This window comes from Ahaetulla prasina, chromosome 5 (genome assembly GCF_028640845.1).
Source record: "Ahaetulla prasina isolate Xishuangbanna chromosome 5, ASM2864084v1, whole genome shotgun sequence".
Classification (NCBI taxonomy): domain Eukaryota; kingdom Metazoa; phylum Chordata; class Lepidosauria; order Squamata; family Colubridae; genus Ahaetulla; species Ahaetulla prasina.
In genome coordinates, this window is record NC_080543.1 from 36,411,111 (window position 1) to 36,436,522 (window position 25,412).

The following is a 25,412-nucleotide window of genomic DNA, read 5'->3' on the forward strand; positions in this document are numbered from 1 at the left end:
ACTGGATCTTCTTTATTTGCTGTCTTTGTTCTGTTTTTAGAAAATAAACATAGACCAACTGAAGCATGAACATGGATTGTGTTTAAGATATATAAGAAGATGTGACGGCTTTTCATGGTTCAAGTATTATACAGATCATTGTTTCAAGTTTTCAAAAAATATATATCCAGTTTTCTCAAGCTTACAAAATTTCAGCAAAACTAATTTTGGCAACAGCCGTAATAATAGGTCAAAAATTGTGTTCAGTTTGAATATATATATATATATTATTTTTTTGTAAATGTCTGCACTGAAGATTACTTTTGGTTTGCCTTTATGTAAATTTTTTACGTAGCTATTTTTATACACTGTAAGGCTTTGTTCTGGGAGTTGCTGGTAATCTGATGTATAGTGTTTTATTTTCATCGTTTTTTGCACCCTTTAAAGAGGTACATTTCTAATTCTGACTGCTATCAGTAAAATCAACTACTTTGCACAGTGAATATTTAATTTATGAAATTGCCTTATGGAAAAAGGAAACATTTCTTTGTTTTTCAAAAATCACTGTAAGAAAAAATATTTTAAAAAATCAGTAAGGGAAAAATAGAAAAAGTCAAACTAACCACTTTATAATATAATAAAAATCTGCTAAACTATTAATAACATGTACATAATTGTCAAAGGGTAATCAGGTATTATTCAAGATTTATGTTATTGTGTATACCGATGTCTATTATGAAGTCTTTTTTAGACAGGAAAATCTTTTTATTGATAGCATTCTGAAAAACAATTGTTTTTTCAATTACATGATATATAGTATGAATGACTGGAATTAAAAATTAGTTCAGTTGTTTTTGTTTTTGTTTTGTTTTTTTGTTATCCACTGCCTTAAAATTACCTTTGTTTTTTTAAATTTCAAAAAGGAAAAAAAATAATTGGAGTTTTTTGTTTCTTTTTTTAAGTAGTCATACTTAAGCTGCATTTTTCCACAAAATAGAATATATATATATTTGTGTGTGTGTGTGTGTTTTTGTTAACAACACTACAGATATTGCACCTTGAGATGATTTTAGTGTTTTTAACTGGTACATAATTTATCGAAAGTACAGAAATTGTAACAATGAAATGAAATCTATGTATCTTTAGTTACACCCAAGACTGTAACTTTGTAGACCTGTTTTATGCTTGAGAATTTTTTTAGAAAGTTAGCATAAAAAGAAACATTTGGATAGATCAGGACAAATAGTGTTTAGCAATGTTTCCTCTTTTAGCAGAAGACTAGCATTTAGGAGGACATAATAACTTTTTTTTGATCAGCGGGAAGATAAAATAAGCATATGGTTTGGTTTACCGATTTTTGAGTCTGGGGAAAGGATGAGTCTCTAGCTTATTGGAAAGTTGCTTAGAAAAGAAATGGAGGTGGAAATTATGAAATACATTTTGCCACACAGGAAAGAGGAAAAACTATTGTGAATTTGTAAAATGTTAAATGTTTGGGCAGTAGTGACTAATATCTTAAATAAAACCTTTCTATAATGTATTGGCATGGATTAAATACATGAAATGTTCTAGAAATTCAATAGTGTATAAAAATATTATAGAAGAATCCTGTAAAAAGTCCTCTCTGCAATGGTTAAGGCTTTATTTGGCAATGTAACAACAACAAATCTTGATAAATGTTAAACCAAAGTTAAAAGGGGGATAAAACCAAAGTCTTGTGTTCTATGTGGCTAAGCCATTTATGAAATCTATGTAAATACTGTGATTTTTTTTCTTTTTCTCCTTTTCTTTTTTAGAATTTGTTTACAATGATTCTAAAATTTTTAAGCACCTGTTTTCCAAAATAAAATGTGAACACATGCAAAAAAGATTATATATAATTTGTTCTGATGTGAAATAATCACTACCTATAAGAGAAAATTCAACTATTGTGAATATAGGACGGGGGTGGGTGGGTGGGAATTTAAAGTGCTACGTCTTGGCCTTGGATAATATGAAATATAAAAATAAATACAAAAAGTATTTCCATTTAGGAAAGGAGACCTCTTTGCTCTATTAATAAAAAATAAAATTATTCACACAACTGCTTGACCATGCTTGAAATGAAACTGAAAGAGAAAAAGATGGAAGTGCTTAAATTCTGCATCCAGTGTCACCATGAGAAAGGACTAAAACTCTCACATTTCTAAATTCTACTTACCACTGTTATTTTTTGGGGGGTGCCTGCTCTACTGTTCAGAATTCATGCTAAACTTGTTACAGAAATCTACAGTACAAATTAATTGTTGCCATTAATGCCTGAAAGACAATAAAAGTGAAGTATGTTTTCCCATTCCCGTGTGACATTTCAGTTCAAAGGTATTATTTGTGTATAAAATAAATTTTTGGATATTATGAATCTTCAGCTTTTTTCAGGTATTTTGATGTGTGCCAAATGAAACACCTTTGTGCATTTTATTTATCTTAATTTATACCTGTTTTTTATATAATTTATGAAAGTTAAAATATTTAAAGGCAGAATTTATCAGTTAATTGGTTTTATTTGTTTTATTTTATTTTTATTCTGCTCATTTATTCATTATTAAGACAAGAGAACTTTACAGGTAGAACTTGAGTTTTTTTTATTCAGCATCTTTATTTAAAACTATATTCTACAATATATTAAGATAAAATTAACTTTCATGACTATGAACATGGCTCAACCATTTGTGCATGCTTATGATTTCAATGTCACAAGGAAACAACATATTGTATTGAAAATGCTTGTTAATTTAATATTTCAGTGACAGAAAAAATGATTCATTTTAGTCCATTCTTTAAATTCAGAGTCCAGTAAAATTACTTCCATGTGAGTTGCATCTTTGGCCAATAATCATAAAACATAAAAATAGCAGGATAGGAATTCCAAATTTGAGCCAGAGCTTTGTTTCAGTGTTACATTCAACATTCTACTATTCTAATTCTCCTCTAGTCTTGTCATTTTCTTTCTTTTTCCCATTAAATTAGCAAGAAATATCAATTGTTTTACAGGAGTAATTTCATTATTTTCAAAATTATGAATAAGAAGGAGGTTTGGCAAAACATAATTCCCCTGAAAAAGAAAATGTTGACTATTCTCCATCTATAAAAGCTTAAATCTGTTTAAGTACTTTACAAAAACAAGTCTTGTAACTTTCAGTTTTAAAGTTTAACACAGCATTCTTATTTGCTCATAGTTTTTTAAACAGTTGTGTGGCAGTGTTTGCAAGACAGGCAAGAATAAAAACTTTACTAAAAATCCATGTCATGGACTCTTGTAAGGAGAGCAGAATTCCATTTACAATAAGAATCAAAAGTAATGTTTCTAGAAGGCCAGGATATTTGCAGGTGAACAGCAGATTTTTCATGCCAACTCAATTAAAATGGCTTGCAACTAAATCTTTTGGGGATTGGAGACAGAAAGTGCAATGGACTCCAGATAAAGTGGAAAGGTGTGATAGTGATATTATAATAGTAACTATTACACTTCAGCCATGAGGATTATTGGCTCATAAGTGCATTGTTATTTGCTGTATATGTACTAATGTTTAGTATGGAAATAAAATTACCTTGGACTTTTAGTATAGGAAAACAAATGTAATGTAACAGATGTAACAGAAAACTGATTAAATTACTCCCATTAGTGGAATGTAACCACTAAAGGTTGTTTCCTTAAAAGGAACCAAAGCAATATTAAGGGGGAAGAAGTTGAACAAATCCGACAGTGCTGTAGAGGGCATGTGGATTAAACTATGTGTAGTAATGAATAAAAGCAATTCTGTTGATGGTGTCTATCATTCAGTCAACCAAGGAAAAGATGTGGGTGATATATTCCAAAGGAAACTTCAAATTACTCAGGGATGCATGAAGTAGCAGTGATGAGTGACTTTAATTACGCTGACATCTGCTGGTAGACAAATTCTTCCTTCTCAGGATGGTAATTTCTCCTTCAGAGTGGAGAAAGGTACAAGAGGATCAGCTATCCTTAACTTGATACTGAGCAATAAGGAGGCTTAATCAGTAAAGTGTAAGTATAAGAAGCTTGTAGTTGAATGAATGTCATTGAGTTCACAAGAGTTTTTTTAAAAAACTAAACTTAGAGCGATGATACAATCTAGGTTTCTATGTCCAATGAAATTGATGGGAAATTAATGGGAAAAGTTGGTGAAAATGCAGGAGATGTCTTTAAAATGCATAATAAAAGTACTGTTGCAAACTGTGAATAAAAAAAAATGACAGCTTATCGTGAATGAGCAAAAACAAAAACAACAGAAATCAATTATTGTTATTAGTTGAGAAGTCATGTCCAACCCATCATGACCCCATGGACAACGTTCCTCCAGGCCTTCCTGACCTCTACCATCTTCTGGCATCCATTTAATTCACACCTACTGCTTCAGTGACTCCATCCAGCCACCTCATTTTCTGTCATTCTGTTCTTCTTTTGCCCTCAATCTTTCCCAGCATTAGGTTCTTCTCCATTGAGTCCTTCCTTCTTATTAGGTGGCCAAAATATTTGTGTTTCATCTTCAGGATCTGGCCTTCTAAAGGAGATACACAAAAATGTCTAAAAAGAGTAGAACTAAAATATTTATTTATGAAATTTATTTGCTGCCCATTTCATATCCAATGGCTGGGCTACAGAGGGAATAATAGGAAGATGGACAGCTTAACAAAGACAACTACACAAAAAGTGTACAACTACACAAACATTGTACAAATGGTTTCAGGAAAACTAGGTTCCAAATGACCTTACATGACGCTTGTACAATAAAATGGTTTCTTCCAATACTGCCCTTGCTGAAAGAAAAGTAAAAGAAGCAAATGGAAAAGAACATTTTGTCACATGGACATGAGAAACAATGTTTTCCAAAGAAAGTACCCTCTACATCAGTTTTTGGCCTGAATGACCTCATGCAGCACTCTGCCAGTCAAAATGGGGCTTGGGGGGACATCCAGACCAAAAGGGGTGCAGAGGGCCGCACATGCCCCCCCCCATTTTGGCCATCAGAGTGCTGCAAGAAGCTGTCTGGGCCAAAAATGGGGTGTGGGGGTTGCGCACAGCCCCCCTGTGCTGCCAGAGGCACAGCGGGTTGGTCCTTTGTTATTTCCAGGCCAGCCCGTGGGCCTTGAGTTTAACACCCCTGCTCCACATGAACAGACGGTTTCCTGAAATAAGTTGCCCTGCTTTGCTCCTAGCAAAAAAAAAAAAGCAGCTTGAACTATGGCAGAGATAATAATCTGTAATACAGTTCCATCATTCCAAACTGGAAGCCATAAATGCAGTTTAAAATTTTCACATTGAAAAGCTAATCAACCTAATTCAGAAGACTCCACCTGTACATCCATTGGACAACTTCTGTAACAATCCCTCTTCTCTAATCTTCCACATCGCTTTTACTCTGGGCTAGAACCTGATGTTGGTGATATAAATATAAATATAAACGACTGACTAAATATAAAGTGGTGAGAAAGTATTCCCACGGAGTCAGATATAAAGAGTTCTTCACTCACTTTAGTGTGCAAAGTCCAGCAAAGTTTGAGAAATGCAAACTCTAAGCAAACCATTTTGTACAGGATCTTTTCCGCTTCTCTTTGATGAGTTTTTAAAGGAAAATGGGCGAGGTCCATATTGTTTTGTTCTTTCTTTTTCATTATGATGATTTTGTTAATTTATACTATAGATCCAAATTGTTCTATCAGTGCCTTTTCAATGCTTATTTTATTCTCTAGATAGACTCCTTGCACCTAGGAAGAATCTGTTTAATTGCCAGATGGGTTCTTAACGGTTAATTTATATAATAGCAACTGCATTTTTTTCCATTTTTTTATTTGTTAGCTCTGTCAAGCAAGTAGCATGAAAAATTTGGAGCTTTGGCACTATAAAAGGGAGACAAAAGCAGAAAAATGGTCATTTTCTCCTCTAAAGTCACTCAAGGAGGGGTGGGTTGTTCCCAGATGAAAAAATGCTGCAGATTAATTAAAAATGTCCTCCCACATTGTGTGAAATTGCAACACTAGACTGAAAGGAGGCCTTACAGATCCTATTGAAGGAAGTGGAAAAACCAACCACCACATTCCTGTGCATGTGAGGACCCTTATGAGCGTCACTGGATAGCCTGAGCACTGACTCCCTCTTCTTTGACTTTTGCTTTGGTTAAAGATAGAGTTGGTGAAGTAAATATCAATAATTGAGTGAATGAAAAATATTGAACCATCTGGCACATTAATGCTAATACACGAGTGCATATGTGCATGATATACACATCCACATTCATACATAACTATCTATTGTTCCTGAAACCTAATTACAAGACTTCAACAGTAGCATTCAGTTTGTTCTGCCATACATTTTAGTATGCAGTCATTTATAAGACAAATAACTTTTTCCCCTATTCATATTGATGCTGTTTCAAGGCATCTGCCTATTCTGTTGTTCTATAATGTTCAATTATTTTTGTTTTATTTTTAATTATAAACTGCTAAACATAAGCTGGGTTGAACTGTAGTCATCATTTGTCAACTTTTGTTTTAACCTACCTTTCTGAAATTTATTTGCAAACTCCTAGTTGAGTAGAATTCTGGTAAAATTAACTTTGCAAAATCAAATCAGTTCAGGGAAATCCACCCAGTTCAATAGAACAGAATAGAATAACATAGTTGGAAGAGACCTTGGAGTTCTTCTAGTCCAACCCCCTGCTTAGGCAGGAAACTCTACACCACTTCAGACAAATAGTTATCTAACCTCCTCTTCAAAACTTCCAGTGTTTGGAGCACTTACAACTTTTGGAGGCAAGTTGTTTTACTGATTAATTGTTCTGTCAGGAAATTTCTTCTTAGTTCTAGGTTGCTTCTCTCCTTGCTTCTTGTTCTACCCTCAGTTGCTTTGGATAATAGTTTGACTCCCTTTTTTTTGTAACAACCTCTGAGATATCGGAACACTGCTATCATGTCACCCCTAGTCCTTCTTTTTATAAGACTAGACATAACCAGTTCCAGCAACCATTCTTTATGTTTTATCCTCGAGTCCCTTAATCTTCTTTGTTGCTCTTCTCTGCACTCTTTTTAGAGTTTCAACAATCTCTTACATTGTGGCAACCAAAACTGGATGCAGTATTCCAAGTGTGGCTTACCAAGGCATTATAAAGTGGTATTAACACTGCACGTGATCTTGATTCTGTCCCTGTGTATACGCAGCCTAGAACTGCGAACCATTCAATAGTTTGAACCATTTCAGAAAATTTATCCATTCTGGATTTCTGAATTGATTTGCAAGTAGTGCCTATGCAAAAACATTTAAATCAAATGTTAAATTTTAAAATTAAAGCTTCTTTTCACAAGAAGAAAAAATTCAAGAAATTTGCTTCTTGGTATGAGAAGTACTTACCCATCACTGCATTGTATATATATAAGATTCTGTGAAATATTTCCCTGTTGGTCTTAATATATTTAGAATTTTAAAAACCATTATTGAATCTTTTTTTTCATTCCTTCCTCCCCACACCAAACCATTTATCTTGTTTTAAATTGACTGCTAACTTGTTTTCCTTTTTCCCCCCTTCAATTTAATGGTCAAGGCTGTTAATTAGAGAGTCTAGGGCCTAGGCCTTTCTGTTAAAAATACAAAGTGATTGGCACAGACAATTAGGCTCAGTGTGAGGATACATTAAATGCCAAATGAATATGGATAAAAGCTACCAATTACTGGAGACAGTGAGGAAAAGCAGGTGGAACAACATACACTATCTGGCAGTACTGATAGTATTAAAGCAGCACGGGAAGAGAGAGAGAGAAAGAGAGAGAGAGAACCAAAATTAATCATGTCACTGGAGAATATTGAAAGGAAATTGAACTGCCAGAGTTTCATTCCTCCAGTGGATCAATAACACAAAAACAATTGCAAACTAAGAAGTACGAGATTACATTTAAAACAGGCAGAATAGACAATATATCCTAAGCATGCGAACTATAGGAAGCCTTCTGTACTTAGTAATCACGAGGGAAAGGAGTTCAATGATGATAGCAGACATAAACATTTCAGTTTCTGCTTTATCAATAAAATTTATAGAAGTACAGTTTGGAAAGTACTGTTACTTGGAAATTCCTGAAATATGAGGTTATCATCTGCCTAATTTTGATTAAAATGATCCATCAACCTAAAGAGCTTTCTCATTCTGGGACCCCAAAGAAAAATCCCACTCTATTCTGATGCACAGTGGCAGAGTGTCAGTGATAATTTATATCATAGGTCAACTCCGATCAGTACAGGGGTCTGGATAGTTCATTTAAAACTTTAAAACTAGAGAAAACTTTGATCCCACACTCAAATAATGAGATCATTCCATACTGGCTACCAGTTCCACTGTCTGATCTCATAAAACCTATTTACATCCTCACAATTAATAAAGCTTCTGGCTGTGACAACCTCTTGTCTCCAGACCCGTAAGTGGACTTAATCATTCTTTTAAAAAAAAAAGATAAGGCTAACCCTGCCAACTACCAATTTATTAGCTTGCTGAGCATCACTAGCAAGCTTTATTCATGCCATTTAGAATGGAAATTGCAAGAATGGTTGGCAAAAGTGACTATCCTCATTGCAAACAAGTGGAGTTTAGGCCCATTCTGTCTAATCTGGATCATCTTCCTGTTTTATATGGTCCATATTTATGTGGTTTATGGGAAAGTATAGGGAAACATTCAGAGCTCCTTTTATGAGGCCTTTGCTGACATTAAATCAGCATTTAACTTTATTTCAAGGTCTTTCCTATGGATGAAATGCAAGAATTTCAGCATTGAGTGGAAATTATTGTTTCTTATCCAGTATCTATGAGTCTAGGATCAGAATTTGTTGTGATCCACAGGGATTACTGCTAAAGCTAATTCCTATACATAAGGGAGTTAGGCAAGAATGCCTTCTTTTTAAAATTCCTCTTAATCTATGCATACATTCACTGGCTAAGGAAGTTTCAGGCCCAAATGTCTTCCCACAATTACAAATATGAATCTTCTGCAGTTACTTTATATAGCTATTATTTTTCTTAACTCAGTGGTGGTATTCAGCCGGTTCTATCCGGTTCGAGCAAACAGGTAGCGGCGGCAGTGGGAGGCTCCGCCCACCTGCCTGGATGTAATCACGTCCCATTTTTGATGCTCTGTGCATGCGCAGAAGGTCCGGAGTATAATATAAATGCCAATTTCCTCCAGCAGGAACATATTTCATAGATTTAAGAGATAGTTTTTTAAAACAGTATTTGTTTTAAAACATTTGTTTTAAACATTTAGGAATTTCTGAAAAGAACTAGAGGATCAAGGGACTGAACAGGTAAACCTATTTACTGACCTGTGATTTTTTAAAAACCGATGATCATGAAGTGCACATATTGACTATGTGATCCTACAGGCTCAAAAAACAAAAACATAAAAAAAAACCCACACTTCAAAAACACCTCTTAAAAGGTTTTTCACATTAAAAGTGTGAAAAAACTGCCACTTTAAAACTATTCACAACTAAATATCTGACTTAGCTTTTGTATGGTTCTGAGCTAGCTCCATATCCAAGTTATAGATGCATAGAAGTAATCCCAAATATATATCCAACTTGATTTTGAGGCTTAAGAATGTCCAAAATGAGCCTGACTAAAATGAGAATGGCTATTAATTATTGCCTTGAATGCCTTTTCCCCAGCTTCTTTAATTTCAATCAGCCACCTCTCTTTCTAATTAAACTAAGCCATAATACAATTCATTATTGATGAAACAGCCATTGCACATTATAAACTATGGTTTACTTTTTCCTACTGAGCAAATCTAGCCGTTTTATCATTAAGCATGATGTACACATAATTACAACTGGTTATAAAACAAATGTACATTACAGTCCATCTCCCTTATTACACTAGTTCTCCATGTTTTCCATATTCAGGAGGAGTTCCTTGAGAATATAATTGTTTTGTATTCCAAGGGCATAAAAAATTATATTCTAAACAGGGAGAAACTATTTTTCTTCAGATAATTGTTTATGATAGGGCTTATAAGTGAAGCTTATAAACAGATGATAAAAATTCTAGTTCATTTTCTATTACATTATTAATCCGTATCCAAGAATATTCAGCTTCTATTTGAATAAATCTATCCTTGGTTTAGTGTGCATCACAAATGAAAAATCGCCATTTTTACATAAGTCATTGACATACTGTATATCGTAAGATTTTTATCTACGGAACATTCACTGAAATAAGCATTAATCTCTCATTGTAATATTACAGCCGAGTCTATTGGAGTGGACAACTGTGGAAGGAAAGCTTTGCAGTGACCAGCATGTATTCTTCCTTCCCTTGGTTTACTTCCTGGGAAAAAGGCAGCGCAAAAAGGTTTAAGGCAAGCCTGAAAAACACTGTACTACATCTGAATTTCAATCACAAAAGGAAAATGCTGAAACCACCAGTATGGGTGTGTAGGTGTGTTTGGAGTAAGTTTTGTGTTGTGGGGGAAAGCAGAAAGGAAGCATTTGCAGCTGAGGGAATGGAGCAACCATTAGCTCAACAATGAACTGAAGGTTAAGGAAGAATTTGCTTCTACAGAACTTCCTAGTTACCGGTATACAGAATACATACACTGTCTTTAAGTTGGAAGGTCAGATTCAGGAAACAGGACTAATACTATCCCTTCACAATTATCTCAGTCGCTTTTTAAAAAAATCCAGTTTTGCTGTTTTATAATTTTTGCGATTACAATTAATTATTAAAAGCACAACAGTCTTCCCAAATTCCTAGCATAGTGAAATGGCTTTATATGCGATGTTGTTTCCATGAATAAGAAACAAAAATTGCAGAAATTTAAAAAAAACTGTACATAGTCACAAATGTTTCATAAGAAAAACATGAGCTAGTAAAGATGATCCTGTCTTGTAAGAATAATTTTGCCCTATATTGAGTCATTGAAAATTCACAAGTTATGACATTTCTAAAATTTGTTTATATTTGTAGGAGTATAAATATGTCATCCCTTATGTTCAAATAAAAAAAACGTTAATAGACAATCAAGACAGTGCCTTAAATGATAACCGTTTCAGAGAGGGACTTTGGCATTGATAAAAAAACGTGAATTTGTTAAAGGACTGTGTCAATCCTAAGTAGGCTCCCCCATAGTTTGCTGACTACATCAGCTCTTGAGATGTGGTATGATCAGAACATGCTCACCAGCTGTTAATGCTTGGTAATGATTTGTGCATCACACAAACGAGTCCTATAAGACAACATGCTACTATTATTATTGATGCCAAGCCTTTAAAACAAGTATATATCCCTGTAAAACAAATATGGTTGCTAAACATATTCTTGAGGTCTGTTGTTTATGAGACAAATTTTCTCTAGACAGATCTTGAATGAACTCAAAATACCTCTTTACGTCCCAACAACTCAACTGGTCTTTAGGATAGTAGCTAAAAACTATGAAAAACTATTTCACAAACACACATCTATACATTCTGAGGCCTGCATAAACATATGTGGAAATGATGCATGACAGAAAACAGAGAGAAGTCATTTTGTTAACATTAATTTTTATAAAATACCTTACAAGAACAATATAATAATTTCAGGTTACATAATATTCAGAATTGGAAAAAAAAAAGGCTGAACAAAATATAAATTGATCACATCACTATTTTTACCACATTAAACAAGTTTATAAAAAGTATTTTCTTTCAGATAAAATAGTTATTTAGAAGAAAAATCTTCAAAATAAAAACTATTGAAGTCCTTTCAAGAAATCAGTCTGAGAAGCATTACGGTTCCAGGTCAAAAGGCTGTGCCTGATTTAGAACTCACTTGTCTGCTTCCAAATGTATCAAGCTTTAAGACACAAATTAAAACATTTACCAGGTCAGTGCAAATAAAGCTTCAAGCTGGAAACAGGAGAAACAGAACAATGTTTCTGGTCCAAAATGAATTCACATTATGAAAAGTCATTAGGTTATGTGCTCGGGATAGAAGGAAACTGGCATTAGAGTACTGGAAAGAATGTTAACACAGAGGCTTGTTATTTAGATGCTGAGTGTCTATTTGTGCTCTATAATGTGAGATGCCATCAACATTAGTGGTACACATCACTCTGTTTAAACTACTTAAAATTGTTTAGCTGTAAGGCAAGGATGCATAAACTGCCCTCCCTTCCCCTCAAGACTTGCGTATGTGAGCCCAAAATCATTCTTAAATTGCCATCTAATTGTAGATTTTAAAACAATAAATCAGAAAAAGAAAATATTAAATAAGCAAGAAATCATCTTGGCTCCAAGATCACTGCAAATGGGGGCTACAGCCAAGAAATTAAAAGACGCTTGCTCCTGGGGAGGAAAGCTATGGCAAACCTAGACAGCATACTAAAAAGCAAAGACAACATCCTGCCAACAAAAGTGTGTATAGTCAAGGCTATGGTTTTCCCAGTTGCAATGTATGGCTGTAAAAGTTGAATCATAAGGAAGGCTGAGCGCCAAAGAATTGAGGCCTTTAAACTGTGGTGCTGGAGAAGACTCCTACAAGGCGATCAAACCAGTCAGTCCTAGAGGACATCAACCCTGACTGCTCTTTAGAAAGCCAGATCCTGAAGATGAAACTCAAAATACTTTGGCCGCCTAATGAGAGACTCACTGAAGAATGCTGGGAAGGATTGAGGGCAAAAGAAGGGGACAGAGAATGTGGCTGGATGGAGTCACTGAAGCAGTCGGCGTGATCTTAAATAGACTCTGGGGGATGGTAGAGGAAAGGAAACCCTGCAGGAATGTTGTCCATGGGGACACGATGGGTCGGACACAACTTCACGATTAACAACAACAATCGTTTCATTTAAATCATAGATCTTGTACAGAAACTCATTCAAAGCCAGCAGCCTGATGATCACTCCTCCACCTGATCAACACTTTGAATCCAGCTAAAGAATATAAAATAAAAGTTAAAGTATGATAAAATTATTTAAGTTTTTGAATGACTCTCCATTGCAGAAACATGATCATACATCCAACCTAGCAAGTAGTTTATCAATAGACTCCAAAACTGATTCATTTAGGAAGTGGTCATATAGCACAATATGATTGCTTAAATATGTTTGTATACTTTAAGTATGTGCCCTTTATCTCTGGAATCACAGAAATCTCACAAAGATAATTTGCTATTTATTCTTCTGGCTGCTAACATGCACATTAAGCAATTTATAAAAGAATGTTTATATTTTGTTAAATTTATATCCTGCTTTTCCTTGAGGAACCAATTATGTCATACACAGCACTATCAACAAATGTGAGGCTGAACTAACAGTGACCGATCCCAAACTATTTAATGAGTTTCCTTGGCTGAGGTGGGACTTCAATCTGGCCCAAGCCTTAGTTCATCAGAATTATATTACACTGACTTTCTATTTCTTTTGACTCTCTTCAAAAGCTGCACTTGAGGATGAATAGATGACTTCTGTAATAGTGAAGAGATTTGTTCATTGGGACATGATATCCTTATAAGCTCTTTATCTTGTTAGATGAATCCTGCATACGCTTTATGTTGGCACAATCAATGTAATAATTTTAAACATTACTATTCATAGGAATTTTTTAAAAATATACTAGACATAATCCTCTGATTACCCTAAACTATTGTAATTAAAACCATGCACAGGCATGTGCCAACACACACATATACAATCTATTTTTCTTAACTAGAATTGAAAAATTTTATTCTAAGAGAAATTATATTGTAGGTGAAATACATCCTTTAATTTAGCAACATATTAAATTTTTAATATATACTTAAATTGGGAGTATTAACAATCATGTTTTAATTTTGACTTTAAGGTAACAAGAGAAAGACTATCCACCCTTTTTGATACATTTGGATTTAAATGTAGTCATATTTCATGTTTATTTTTTACAGGGAATAGTAGGGATGTGTCAGTGAAAATTCTATTTTTAAACAATCACTGTAAATGATGTTGATTCTTTAGTTCTATTAGTACTATAATTTTTCAAATGACCAAGGATAAAAGATGTAACACTGGCATTATAGAATACAGGCATACCTGGCTTCTTATATTACTTGGAAATTCCACTAAACCAAGTCCAATCTTTGTGGAATATTTACTACCGCTTTGGCCTCTCAAAGGCTTCATCAGATGCTGAAGTATTACCAAATCATATCATATTCTAAATGTTGTATCTTCCTCCCTCAATTATAAGGGATTAGAGAAGACTGAAGAGTCAATCTTACACATTTGTGTGTCTCTACTCTTACACTATGCAACAACATATTAACTTAAACAGGTCAGTGATGGTGAACCATGCCCGAAGTATAATATAAATGCCAATTTCCTCCACCAGGAACGTATTTCATAGATTTAAGAGAAGATAGGGAAAATAGCCATTTCAAGGTTAAGTTTGTATTCAGATTACCCCATTTCAAATCAACAATTTATATTAAGTTTTTTTAAAATAGGAATTGGAAAATCTAACTAAGATCTAAGAAGTGGACTTCACTTCCTATCCAGCATGCTGAAATCCACACATGTTAAAGTTGCCAAGGTTGAGAAACACTGATCTAGGGGAAAATGAAATCCATTGAAAAACTTGATTTGGCTTGTGCTTCAAAAAATTACTAGCCACTCAAGGCAGAAAATTAAGTTCAAGAATACAGATACAACACAATAAGTTGATCTGGGGACTGAATAAACATTTAAGGTATAATGTAATTTAATTAAAATCCTTATAAAATTGGTTGATACAGAACAGAATTCAGCAACAGCATAGAAAATTTAAAGTGTTCTTAAAATGATCCTGTCCCCAAAGCTGTGATGAAATAATTATCTACAGGAAATTAACCAAATACTTCTTTCCATAAGACAAGATAATAATTTACCTGGCCATTGATAATATAATTCACTCTGATGGATTTCATATATCTGCCAATATTAAGGCACGCACAGCCTTTCATTAAGCTTGTCAAGGAACAAAAGTCTAATTTCAGTCCCATACATTTTGCATTTTGAATAATTATATAAAAATGATTTATGTTTTCAGGTCATTATCATGCAATTCTGTATATTTTAATTTTGTAAGTTAACCATACTGATCTTTAAGCTTAACAACCACATGTCAAAGAAAAGCTACCCAGTGTTGCTGGTCAAAATCCCTTTTAAAATAGACCAGTAACCAAGTAACATATTACACATTCATATTTTTTGTTTTTGCTTTGTGTAAATAGCAATGGTCTATCAGAAAAATAAAATCAGTAGTGAAGGCCTCATTTTTCTTGCATTTTATTTATTTAAATGCAAAAAGCTTTTAAAGCTCCTTGAAAAATAAAAATGGAGAGTGCACTTATATATATATATATATATAAAAAGTAACTGACTTAGTAAATGGGGCAAATCAGTATAAAGACAACTGGAAATGCCTCACAGTAGAAAATATGAACAAGAACATAGGAGGACTATCAGCTTTAAAATTGTCATTTACCATCTTGTAAACATGAAAAAAGCATTTCACAGATTAAAAGTTCATGGGAAGTAAACTTCTTTAAATTATTTGTCAGTTCAACCCTGATTCAAAAATATGGCTAGCAAAAATACAGATTTAATTCACTTATATCTTGAAGTGAGCAGTTGATCTTATTCTGAAAAATTGTTCCAACTCATTCTTTGAAGATACATCCAGGAAAAAAAAATCTCACTTGAATCCCATCTCACAATTGTACAATATTTCTCATGTTTACACCCACACACACACATGGAGAATTAGGCTTGCTGCAAGATTTTCCATACTATAGATTGAGTCGTGGAGAAACAGATGAAGGAAAGCAAGCAAATTCTCTTAGAATGCTCCGTGCTACATCAAGATTATTCTGGGCTATTTCAAGGGCCCTCTTCACTTCTTCAAAAGAATAACCTTCTCCCATAAGTTTTGCAATCTTTGCATCAACATTTTCTATAGATGTATGTGCCTTCCTATGATGTATTTCTGGAGCAGTCCTACGAGGAAGTGGTTTTGGAGGTCTGGCTGGTGCTTGCGAACCATCTACATAAAAAGAAAAAAAAAAGAATGGTCATTTTTTACGGAGATAAAAAAAAGATATTCCTGGCTAGTACAAAGTCATTAATTCTATTCAATTATCGTTAACTATCAAAGGTAATTTCTGAATTTGAACTGGACTGTGTATTTATACATATTTAATCTTTGCACAGATAGGAGGAAAATAATTATTATTTGTTTTATTTGATTCAAGAACAAGCCCTATTTGTTGACTCTGCCTTCCATTCTTCTGAGGTGGGTAAAATGAGGACCCAGATTGTTGTGGGCCACATGCTGACTCTAAAAACCTCTTAGAGAGGCTGTAAAGCACTTTGAAGTGATATATAGGTCGAAGTGCTATTGCTATTAGATGTTACCAAACCATACAAGAAGTATATAATTAAAACTACTTCATCTTAACTTTAACTGATTTTCTCTAATATTTTCTATGAATCTAAGACCTTCACATTATGATTCCTCTGTTATAGCAATATTTATCTCTATGATGTGCAATTGCAAACATTACTATAAAGTATTATTGGAATTAATGAAAATTAGGGGTGGCATTTGAAAGCATAATTTAATAAATATAAATGCAAATAAATTATCTCAGAAATACAGGTAGTCTTTGATTTATGACAATTGAACCCAAAATTTCTATTGCTATGCGAGACATTTTTAAAGTGAGTTTTGCCGCATTGTTTGACCTTTTCTGCCACATTTGTTAAGTGAAACACTGCATTTATTAAGTTGGTTACACAGCTGTTAAGTGAATCTAGCTTCCCCATTGACTTTGCTTGTCAGAAGGTTGCAAAAGGTAATTACTTCAGGACACTGCAACTGCCATCATACATATGAAACAGTTGCCAAGTGTTTGAATTTTGATCACATGATCATGGGGATGCTACAATGGTCATAAATGTGAAAAATAGTGATGTCACTTTTTTCACTGCTGTTGCAATTTTGAATGGTCACTAAATGAACTGCTGTAAATCGAGGACTACCTGTAATTACATGTCAGATGACCTTCCATTCTTAAGGTTTTTTATTCAGTGCATTCCAATAAATTAATTACAATGAAAGAAAGTAAAGATTTTTATCAGCTTTCTCATTCCAAGAGTATTTTTTTTAAAAATGCTAATGTCACACTCTCAGCTCTGGGGCTCTGTGCTCTATACAATCTTCATTATATGATTAGTGTTATTATTTATGCTTACATTGTATCTTAATCATATATATGAATTGGATTATTTAGTTATCAGCTGTGGTCACAGTAATAATAATTCCTTCGAAATTGATTTTAAAAAGTCTTTATTTTTTCAAATGGCTATACCAATTCTGATCATAAAATAAATATAACACATGCTTTATTTTTATTCAAGAATATAAGTATTGTTCACAATATTTTATCTGATTTGGGTGACACTCCATGAACATAAACTACAGAATCTAAATCTATTTTTAAAAATATTTTCAACTAGTACACACATTTCCTCTTAATTTGGCTTCAATGTAAATTATTGAAACAAACAATTCTGCATTATATTATTTGCAATGTGACTAAGGCTATGGATATTTAGAAACATGTATTTCAAATAGATATCTTAATATTTGAATATCCTTATTTTAAAAAATATGTATTTGAAATTGTCAGCAATGAGAATCTTCCAGTACAACATTACTTCACTTACTAGTATCCAAAGTATCACAATTAATAGATAGGAATTATATATAATACATGCCAAATTATGGATAGAATTAGTAAACAAGAGGAGTCCTTGGTGCTTCCTGAGCATAGTTATTTGCTAAAGACTCTTCACATCATTCAATCCTCAGCTACATATATTATTTTCTATTGGAATAAATAATGCATGTAACTTATGCATAACTATTATAGCTTATATCAAGTATACCAACATCCACATTAAAAAGATATCCAAATGATTTAACTTGTACATAATGCATACGGGAACATAGCACATAAAGTTGATGAAATTGAATTTTAGAAAAGATCTGTGTAAACTAATTGCATTACTATACACTCTAAAGCAATATATTATAATAAGAGCTTGAAAATATTTTTTTACACCTTCTATTAGATTAGAACTTTCAAAACCATGGGTCAGAGTTTATTACAAAGCAAGATATGTTGAAGTTAAATTTAAACTCATACACTTAGTAAGTACAGTATACGTACATAAGAAGTTTCTACTGTTCCAACAAATGCACTGGGGATTACCTGTTGTCTTTTTTTTTTAAATGGTTACATCTTAAAAGACTTTCTGCCTACAGCTATCTAATAGTGTCACTCAATCTAACTGTGTAGTTCAACTTTGTTTATTGGCAACAAACATAACAACAACACGCACACACACACACACACACACACACACACACACACAATCTTGGAAGATATGACATCGTCCAAGTAATACCTCTAATAGACTCCAGTTGGAGCAGAAAAGCTAAAATTAAGATTGCGTCTCCTGAACTTGAGATAGTTTCACGTACAGAATATCCACATAATCTGAACATAGGAATTTCCTGTTCACATTTTTCCTGGAATTTTTAGAAATCTAATTTTTAGAAGTATAAATTCAGTTTTGTTTAGCTTCCCTCTTTTTTTTTTAAATGGTTACATCTTAAAAGACTTTCTGCCTACAGCTATCTAATAGTGTCACTCAATCTAACTGTGTAGTTCAACTTTGTTTATTGGCAACAAACATAACAACAACACGCACACACACACACACACACACACACACACACACACAATCTTGGAAGATATGACATCGTCCAAGTAATACCTCTAATAGACTCCAGTTGGAGCAGAAAAGCTAAAATTAAGATTGCGTCTTCTGAACTTGAGATAGTTTCACGTACAGAATATCCACATAATCTGAACATAGGAATTTCCTGTTCACATTTTTCCTGGAATTTTTAGAAATCTAATTTTTAGAAGTATAAATTCAGTTTTGTTTAGCTTCCCTCTTTTTTTTTTCTTTTTTTAACAGTATTTCATTGTTCAGGGAACTCTGGGCAATGAGATAGGCCAGGACATCTGAGTGTTAAGACATGATATGGGACTTGTTGGATATTCCCTAATTCACTCAATTCTATATTCTGAAGCAGCTTTGTCATCAGAATTTAGAATGGTCAAACTTTATTATTACCTCTCCCAGAAAAGTATACTGGAATCTCAGACCATCGTAGTAATTTGCAGATCATTTCAAGAATAAAATTGTTGGAATTCTACTTTTGACATACTTTACTCAAGTGTCCAGTCTAATGGTTAAAATATAGGAGTGCTCAGATGGCAGACAAAACACTTTACTTACATAGCCTTGACCTTGCGGACTCCAAGCCTATTATAACTGTACCTTTTCTCCACAAATCTTAAAGGAGATAGTAATCTATTATTGAAAAGTTCTCCATGGCCCCTAAAGTTACACCAACTACAACCCAATTACAAGCATCTCTTTATTACAAGAAACATAGATCACTGAATCAAAGCTGTATAAGGTGTATTTTGAGTCATTAAGTTCAACTATCAAGTCATCAAGAATGCAATTTAAAACATCCAATAAAAACAAGTTGTCCAGCCTTTGTGTGGGCAACATGTGTAATAATGTAGCAACTGGCTAGCTGCAGATATTTTCAAATGACATGATTTTAACTCTTTCCTGGGCTTAGGCCTGGGTTTGCAAATGAGCATATCAGATATTCTTCTGAAGGACAGAGTTAAATACAATGCAATTGTATTGATGTTTGATGTCCATGTAACTTAATACTGTCAACCACAGTATTTCCTTGGCTTGTCTCTGTGAGTTGACGGTGCCGTATTACAATGATTTCACTCCTACTTGCACAAAGTTTAGTGACCATCTCTCTATCCTGGCAACAATACCGCGGGGTATCTCAAGACATACTTTTGTCCTCAGTGATAGATAATAACCATAAAAAAATTGCTGGGGGAGGTTATCTGGAGTTTGAGGGCTAATAATAATCAATATGTTGATGTCAAAATTCTCTGTAACCTCTGAATCAGGAGAGGCATATTCCAAACCAGGACACAGTAACGGGGTAGATAACAGCCAGTAAACAGAGATTTTATCTTAATAAGATTTTAGAATGGGTGGTTTCCAAATGAGAATTTCAGAAATATGTTTGCTCTAAAAACATGGTTCCTAAAGACATTACCACCACTGGAACCTAAGTGACATATTTCTAGTTTTGGTAAGTGTACTTATATCTTTGCATGGATGGGAACAGTTTAGCTGTATTTGTTCAGGAGAGGGAAACTTTATAGATTACTGTAATATATGCTACAAGAGTAACATTGTGTTTGATCTGGAAAGAGAAGCACACACAAAATATGGCATAGCAGGTTGCGAAGTATGGCTCATGTTATGCTTCTGCTCGTTTCAGATTCAGTATTATGCCAGGTTGAAGATTTTGCTCTTTACATTATAAGGTCCTAAATAATGTGGCACGAGGATACCTAACAGATCAATTATGCTGTTACAGACCTGATTGATTGGTAAGATCATCATAGGAGGTTCTGCTGCGTGTGCCGAGACTGACTGATTGTCATCTTGCGGTTACTCGCAGACAAGCCTTTTCTGTAATGATGCCTGTACCATGGAATGCTTGGCCACCTGAAATTCATGAGGTACCTACTGTTACATCTTTTAGGTACCTTCTGCCAGGCTTTCCTTCTATCAGTGTTTGATGGCTAATTTTGCTTTTGCTTACCAATCTTTACTTTGTTTTATTATTGTATTTAATCCTTTTGATTGTAAACAAGTCCAGTATCTGACTGTATGAAAAGCACTATAGAGACATTAATAATGCATCCTGAGTTTGCATAATATTTCAGCACATTTAATTATGGATTTTTTTCTGGTAATGACTGTGATGTTTTCTTATCTTTTTATGCTAATAGTGAATATGTAGATTCTAACACCACACAGCAATTTTGTTCATCATAAATCCTAACCCTAATCCTAACCAAGACTGACTCCCAGCAGTTTACAACACAAAAACAGAAACACAGAATAAAAACCAGGAATGAAAACAGAAGCACATAACTCTGATGCCAAAACCAAGGACAATTGTAAAGCTCTTTGGAAGTGATATGGAAAAGCTCTTGCAAACAGATTAAAGGGTTAATACAAACTGAAGCTCTATAGGGGAGGGGGGGTGATATCCTAAATCACATATTCTTCATTTTCATTTTCAATTTCAATATACTTTCTGAAAGATTAAAGTAAAAAAAAATATATTGTTGAAAAATTATGCAGAATATAAATAGTTCTGTAATTTAATTCCTGTATATTGGATTTTAATTACCTGAAGAAGATGGCAGTTGGTCATAATCCTGGGATATTCTGTGGGCCTTTATATTTTCACCAGTTAATCTTCTAACAGGTGGTAAAGGAACTGAGCCATTTGTAGGATCAAAAAAAAGATCTGTGAAAGGAAAAATAAAGATCATTTTGTGTATTTCTGTTCATAGGATATAAATTGACAAAAGGGTAATTCAAAGTTTAAAAATACACAAGAAACGAATGGTGTAATATGTTAAATTTTAATTTAATTGAGTTGAATTGTAAGGTCCTTTTTATGATAGGATTCCCTTCTAATGTGGACTTCACCTTCTTTTTAATGGTTTACTTTGCTAATCAGAAAAATTGTGGTTAATTTTAATCAACTATTGAGATATTCATAAAGAAATTCACAGAAAACCTGAAGTATAATATTAGAAGTTTTAAACATTTAGTTGTCCTGAAATCTTTCTATCCACTCGTTTGCAGCTTTGTTCCCGACTATCTGCTACTGCTTTGCTTCAACTGTATTTTATAAACTTTTAACATAGATCCACAGTAGATCCACCCATGTGACAAAGCTTCTCAGAGCTTTCTTGTGGCCTCTGAAAAGAATTAGAGAATGTGTGGCATATCTTCCTCTCAGGGAGGGTATCTAAGTGAAGATACCTTTCATGAAAGGTGCTTCAAATCAAACATTAATGGCAAAGCATTAGTAAACACATGTATGTTCATCAAAGGAGAAGAGTTATATTTAACAGATTTTAAAAAATAAATGTAATTAACTTTTCACAATGATGATTGGAACTTTTCAATCACTCAATTAATATCTGTTTCAAATGGAAATAATATGAGAATGAATTATTGTGCAAGGTAGGGCTTTAGAATATTTCCAGACCAAGTGCTGCACTTCGTTTTCAATGGCATGCTGGAAGCTTCATTTCCTAAAATAATTACTAGAATCAGGGTAGTGGCTAAATTTGATTTTGCTTCATTTAGTTTTGCATTTAGTTAATGTTAAATACAGTTACTATGATTACTCTCTATTCATGTTTTTAATTTTTCTCTAATGTCCCTTTGTAATTTGAGAACCTTTAAAAGCCTCTCAGGACTACCCCTAAAGACTTTTTAAAGTCTCATATAAAAAGTTAGAGAAGCAAGTATTAGCAATATTCAATGAGAGAAACATTAAAAAATTAGGACAGCAGTGAAATCTATAAAACGTATAAATTACGCAAAATTAGACTGTGCTAATATTACCATTTTATAAATGGTATCTCCATCACCAATGCAGAGTCAACAGCTCCAACAATTATAGATCTTTTAACCAGCTATAGTAAAAATCTACAGTAGAGAGAAAGCAGAGTAGTAACTATGGATCCTCCCCTTTTTGAATTGCCAACTTTGCTCCCTGCCTCTCATCTCCATGAATGTATTTTAGATAGTTCCAAATTTTATCGCCGTTTTGCTGTTTATTCCCCACATTTTTTAAAAGTCCTTAGACTTATATTTAAATTTTCCTTTGCTAAGGACTGAAGGAAACTCACCTGGTGCTGTAAATTCTCCAGAGCCAAAAGACAGTTAACAAGAAATTTCGTAACGTTATTTGAAAATGAAGTATGCAAACTTAGCATCCTTTCAGAGGAGTCAAGCACAGTTTGAGCAAGATGGCTATTCCCACATCTCTCAGAGTGCTAAACTCACTGGAGACATTTGTGGTCTTCTCACAAGGAGCAGCTGTCTGGGGAACTTGTGGATGATCTCAATTCTTCTCCTTGTCTGGCCAGCTCTTCATTCCTCTGTGGTTGTCAGCTCTGGTTTTTGCAGAGCTGTCTTTAATCTGCCATTTCTTCTCAGATGACAGAACTCCAAATGTAAACTACTTCCTAATTTGCAGATCACTATACCATAATATTTCAGAAATGGAGGAAATTAACTTGCTTATTTTTCTGCATAACCTCATAACTTCGATTTTATAGTGTAGTCCTCCAAATGCATGGTTAGAGCTATGCTGACAGGCAGTTAAATATTTGATAACATTTTTATAACTAAATCTCTACAGTAAAATAAAATAATTATCACCATCACCATCCCTTACCAGTGGAAGGATGGTATAGCTCATGTCCAGACAGGGGTCTGTTTCCTGCAACAAGTGGTCTTGTTTGCTCAATGAAGCTATGGCGTGCAGGTGGTGGTGGAGGTGGAGGAAGGGAAGGTGGTGGATTATCGGACAAATCTTCACCTGCATTGACAGAAAAATTATATTAACCTATTATCAGATCATTTTCCAAAAGTTGATCTAGTAGTACAATGATTTTAATACAGGTCATTCTCAACTTAGTATTATAATTGAGCCTGGAATTTTGTTAAGTGGATCACCACAACAATACTTTTTGGGAGGAGTGTATAGTCCAGTCATAAGTCTGAAAACTGGTCATAAGTCACTTTTTTCAGTGCCGTTGTAACTTTGGACGGTCACTAAATGAACTGTTGTAAGTTGAGGACTACCTGTACATTCATAAAAATCAATGAGGCATCATTTACTCAATACTTAGTGCAGGATCTTAGATTTAGTCTACATATAGTTGTACTTGAAAGATTTATTATAAGGAGCTTGTTATATTGGAAAGAATAAGAGAATATATAACCTGGAGGATGCACAAGCAAGTCATAATCAGAGGACGTTCTATTGAGTACAGATGCATGTTTCAAATTTTCCCTCAATGGAGGTCGCAGAGGCGGCAAAGGTATTGGAACAGTAGACTCAAAGGCTTCTCCTAAATGTCAAACATTTAAAATACCTTAATCTTTAAACTTTCAAAAGCAGCTTGTTAATTTTTCCTTCTAAACATGCACTACTCATACCTATATCAGGTTGTTTCAATTTTTTCATCTCAGATGAAGTATTGTGCATTTCACTACTTATTCCAGAGCACTGACCATTCTCAAATACACTGAAAACAAACATAAAACCTGTAGTTTTAATCACATATAAGTTACATGGAATCAGATGCAAAAATGAAATGCAAAATGAAGATACTTAAACTACTACTAAGAAAATTTAACTTCAGACGACATCAACACTTCCCCTCTGCCCCCATTTTAAATACTATCACATATCTTAATTTTTAATAGAAGACAGCACCAATTGCACTTGAACTCAATAGAGGCAGATCAGAACTCAAGACAAATAAAGTTTGATGAAATGACTGACAATTATAATTCATTTCATAATGTTTCTATAAAGGAAAATACATACATGAATTCTTAGTTAAAATAAAATAAAAAAATAAAATGAGAGGGAGGGAGGGAGGGAGGGGGAGAGAGCGAGAGCGATGGAGGTATTTAATTTCTGTAACTGTCCATCTCAACAAGTGACTCTGAAAACAATTAAAACAATACAAAATAAATTTATATGAGACCAAATAAAATTTACTATGTATATTAATACAGCTTGGACACAGGGCCCATAACACACTCAAGGCCACAAGTCTGTGCACAAAACCAAGTTTTCATGGCCTTGCAAAAGGGCAACAGAGTTAGAACCACCCTTGACTGACAGGATCTACAGCTTGCCCAATCTGCCAGACCAAATTGGACAGATAGAAAGAACTGGGAGAAGACCATCCCTTAATAACACGATTGCAGATCATAAAAGGCTTTTCAAGCAATAACCAGCTCCTTGAATTGCACCCAAAACCACACTGGAATATTGGTAACTCACAAAGTAGTGATGTTACATGTATCAAACACATTTTACTACACATATAGTTACATTCTGTATCAGTTGACATTTCTGAGTGCTTTTTAAGGACAGTCCCATGTAGAACACATTGCAGTAGTTCAGAAAAAAAAGTCACAAGGCATGAGTAACTGTCAGCAAAGCATATCCAGAAATGGATACAACTAGAGTCATTTTACAGGAGAGAAGGGTGGCATAAAATGTAATCTATGTATCAATAAACTGGCATACTATCCCAAATTGTGCAAAGGCCCTTCTAGCCACCCCTGGCACTGATCTTCTAGCAGGAACCATGACTCCA

The 25,412-nt window shown here is 33.9% G+C and overlaps 1 protein-coding gene across 4 annotated transcripts in view; it reads right to left on the reverse strand.

The window, feature by feature from the left end:
• Positions 1 to 15,056: 15,056 nt before the first annotated feature.
• Positions 15,057 to 25,412, reverse strand: part of CBLB (Cbl proto-oncogene B) — a 76,541-nt gene continuing 66,185 nt past the window's right edge. For all 4 annotated transcript variants that reach the window (XM_058185022.1, XM_058185021.1, XM_058185023.1 and 1 more), the window contains 5 exons: positions 24,235 to 24,323; positions 24,018 to 24,146; positions 23,468 to 23,611; positions 21,395 to 21,514; positions 15,057 to 16,048 (listed from right to left, as the gene is read on the reverse strand). In XM_058185022.1, the coding sequence (XP_058041005.1) occupies positions 15,795 to 16,048; positions 21,395 to 21,514; positions 23,468 to 23,611; positions 24,018 to 24,146; positions 24,235 to 24,323 (736 nt within the window). In that variant the 3' untranslated portion in view covers positions 15,057 to 15,794. The remainder of the gene's footprint in view (positions 16,049 to 21,394; positions 21,515 to 23,467; positions 23,612 to 24,017; positions 24,147 to 24,234; positions 24,324 to 25,412) is intronic.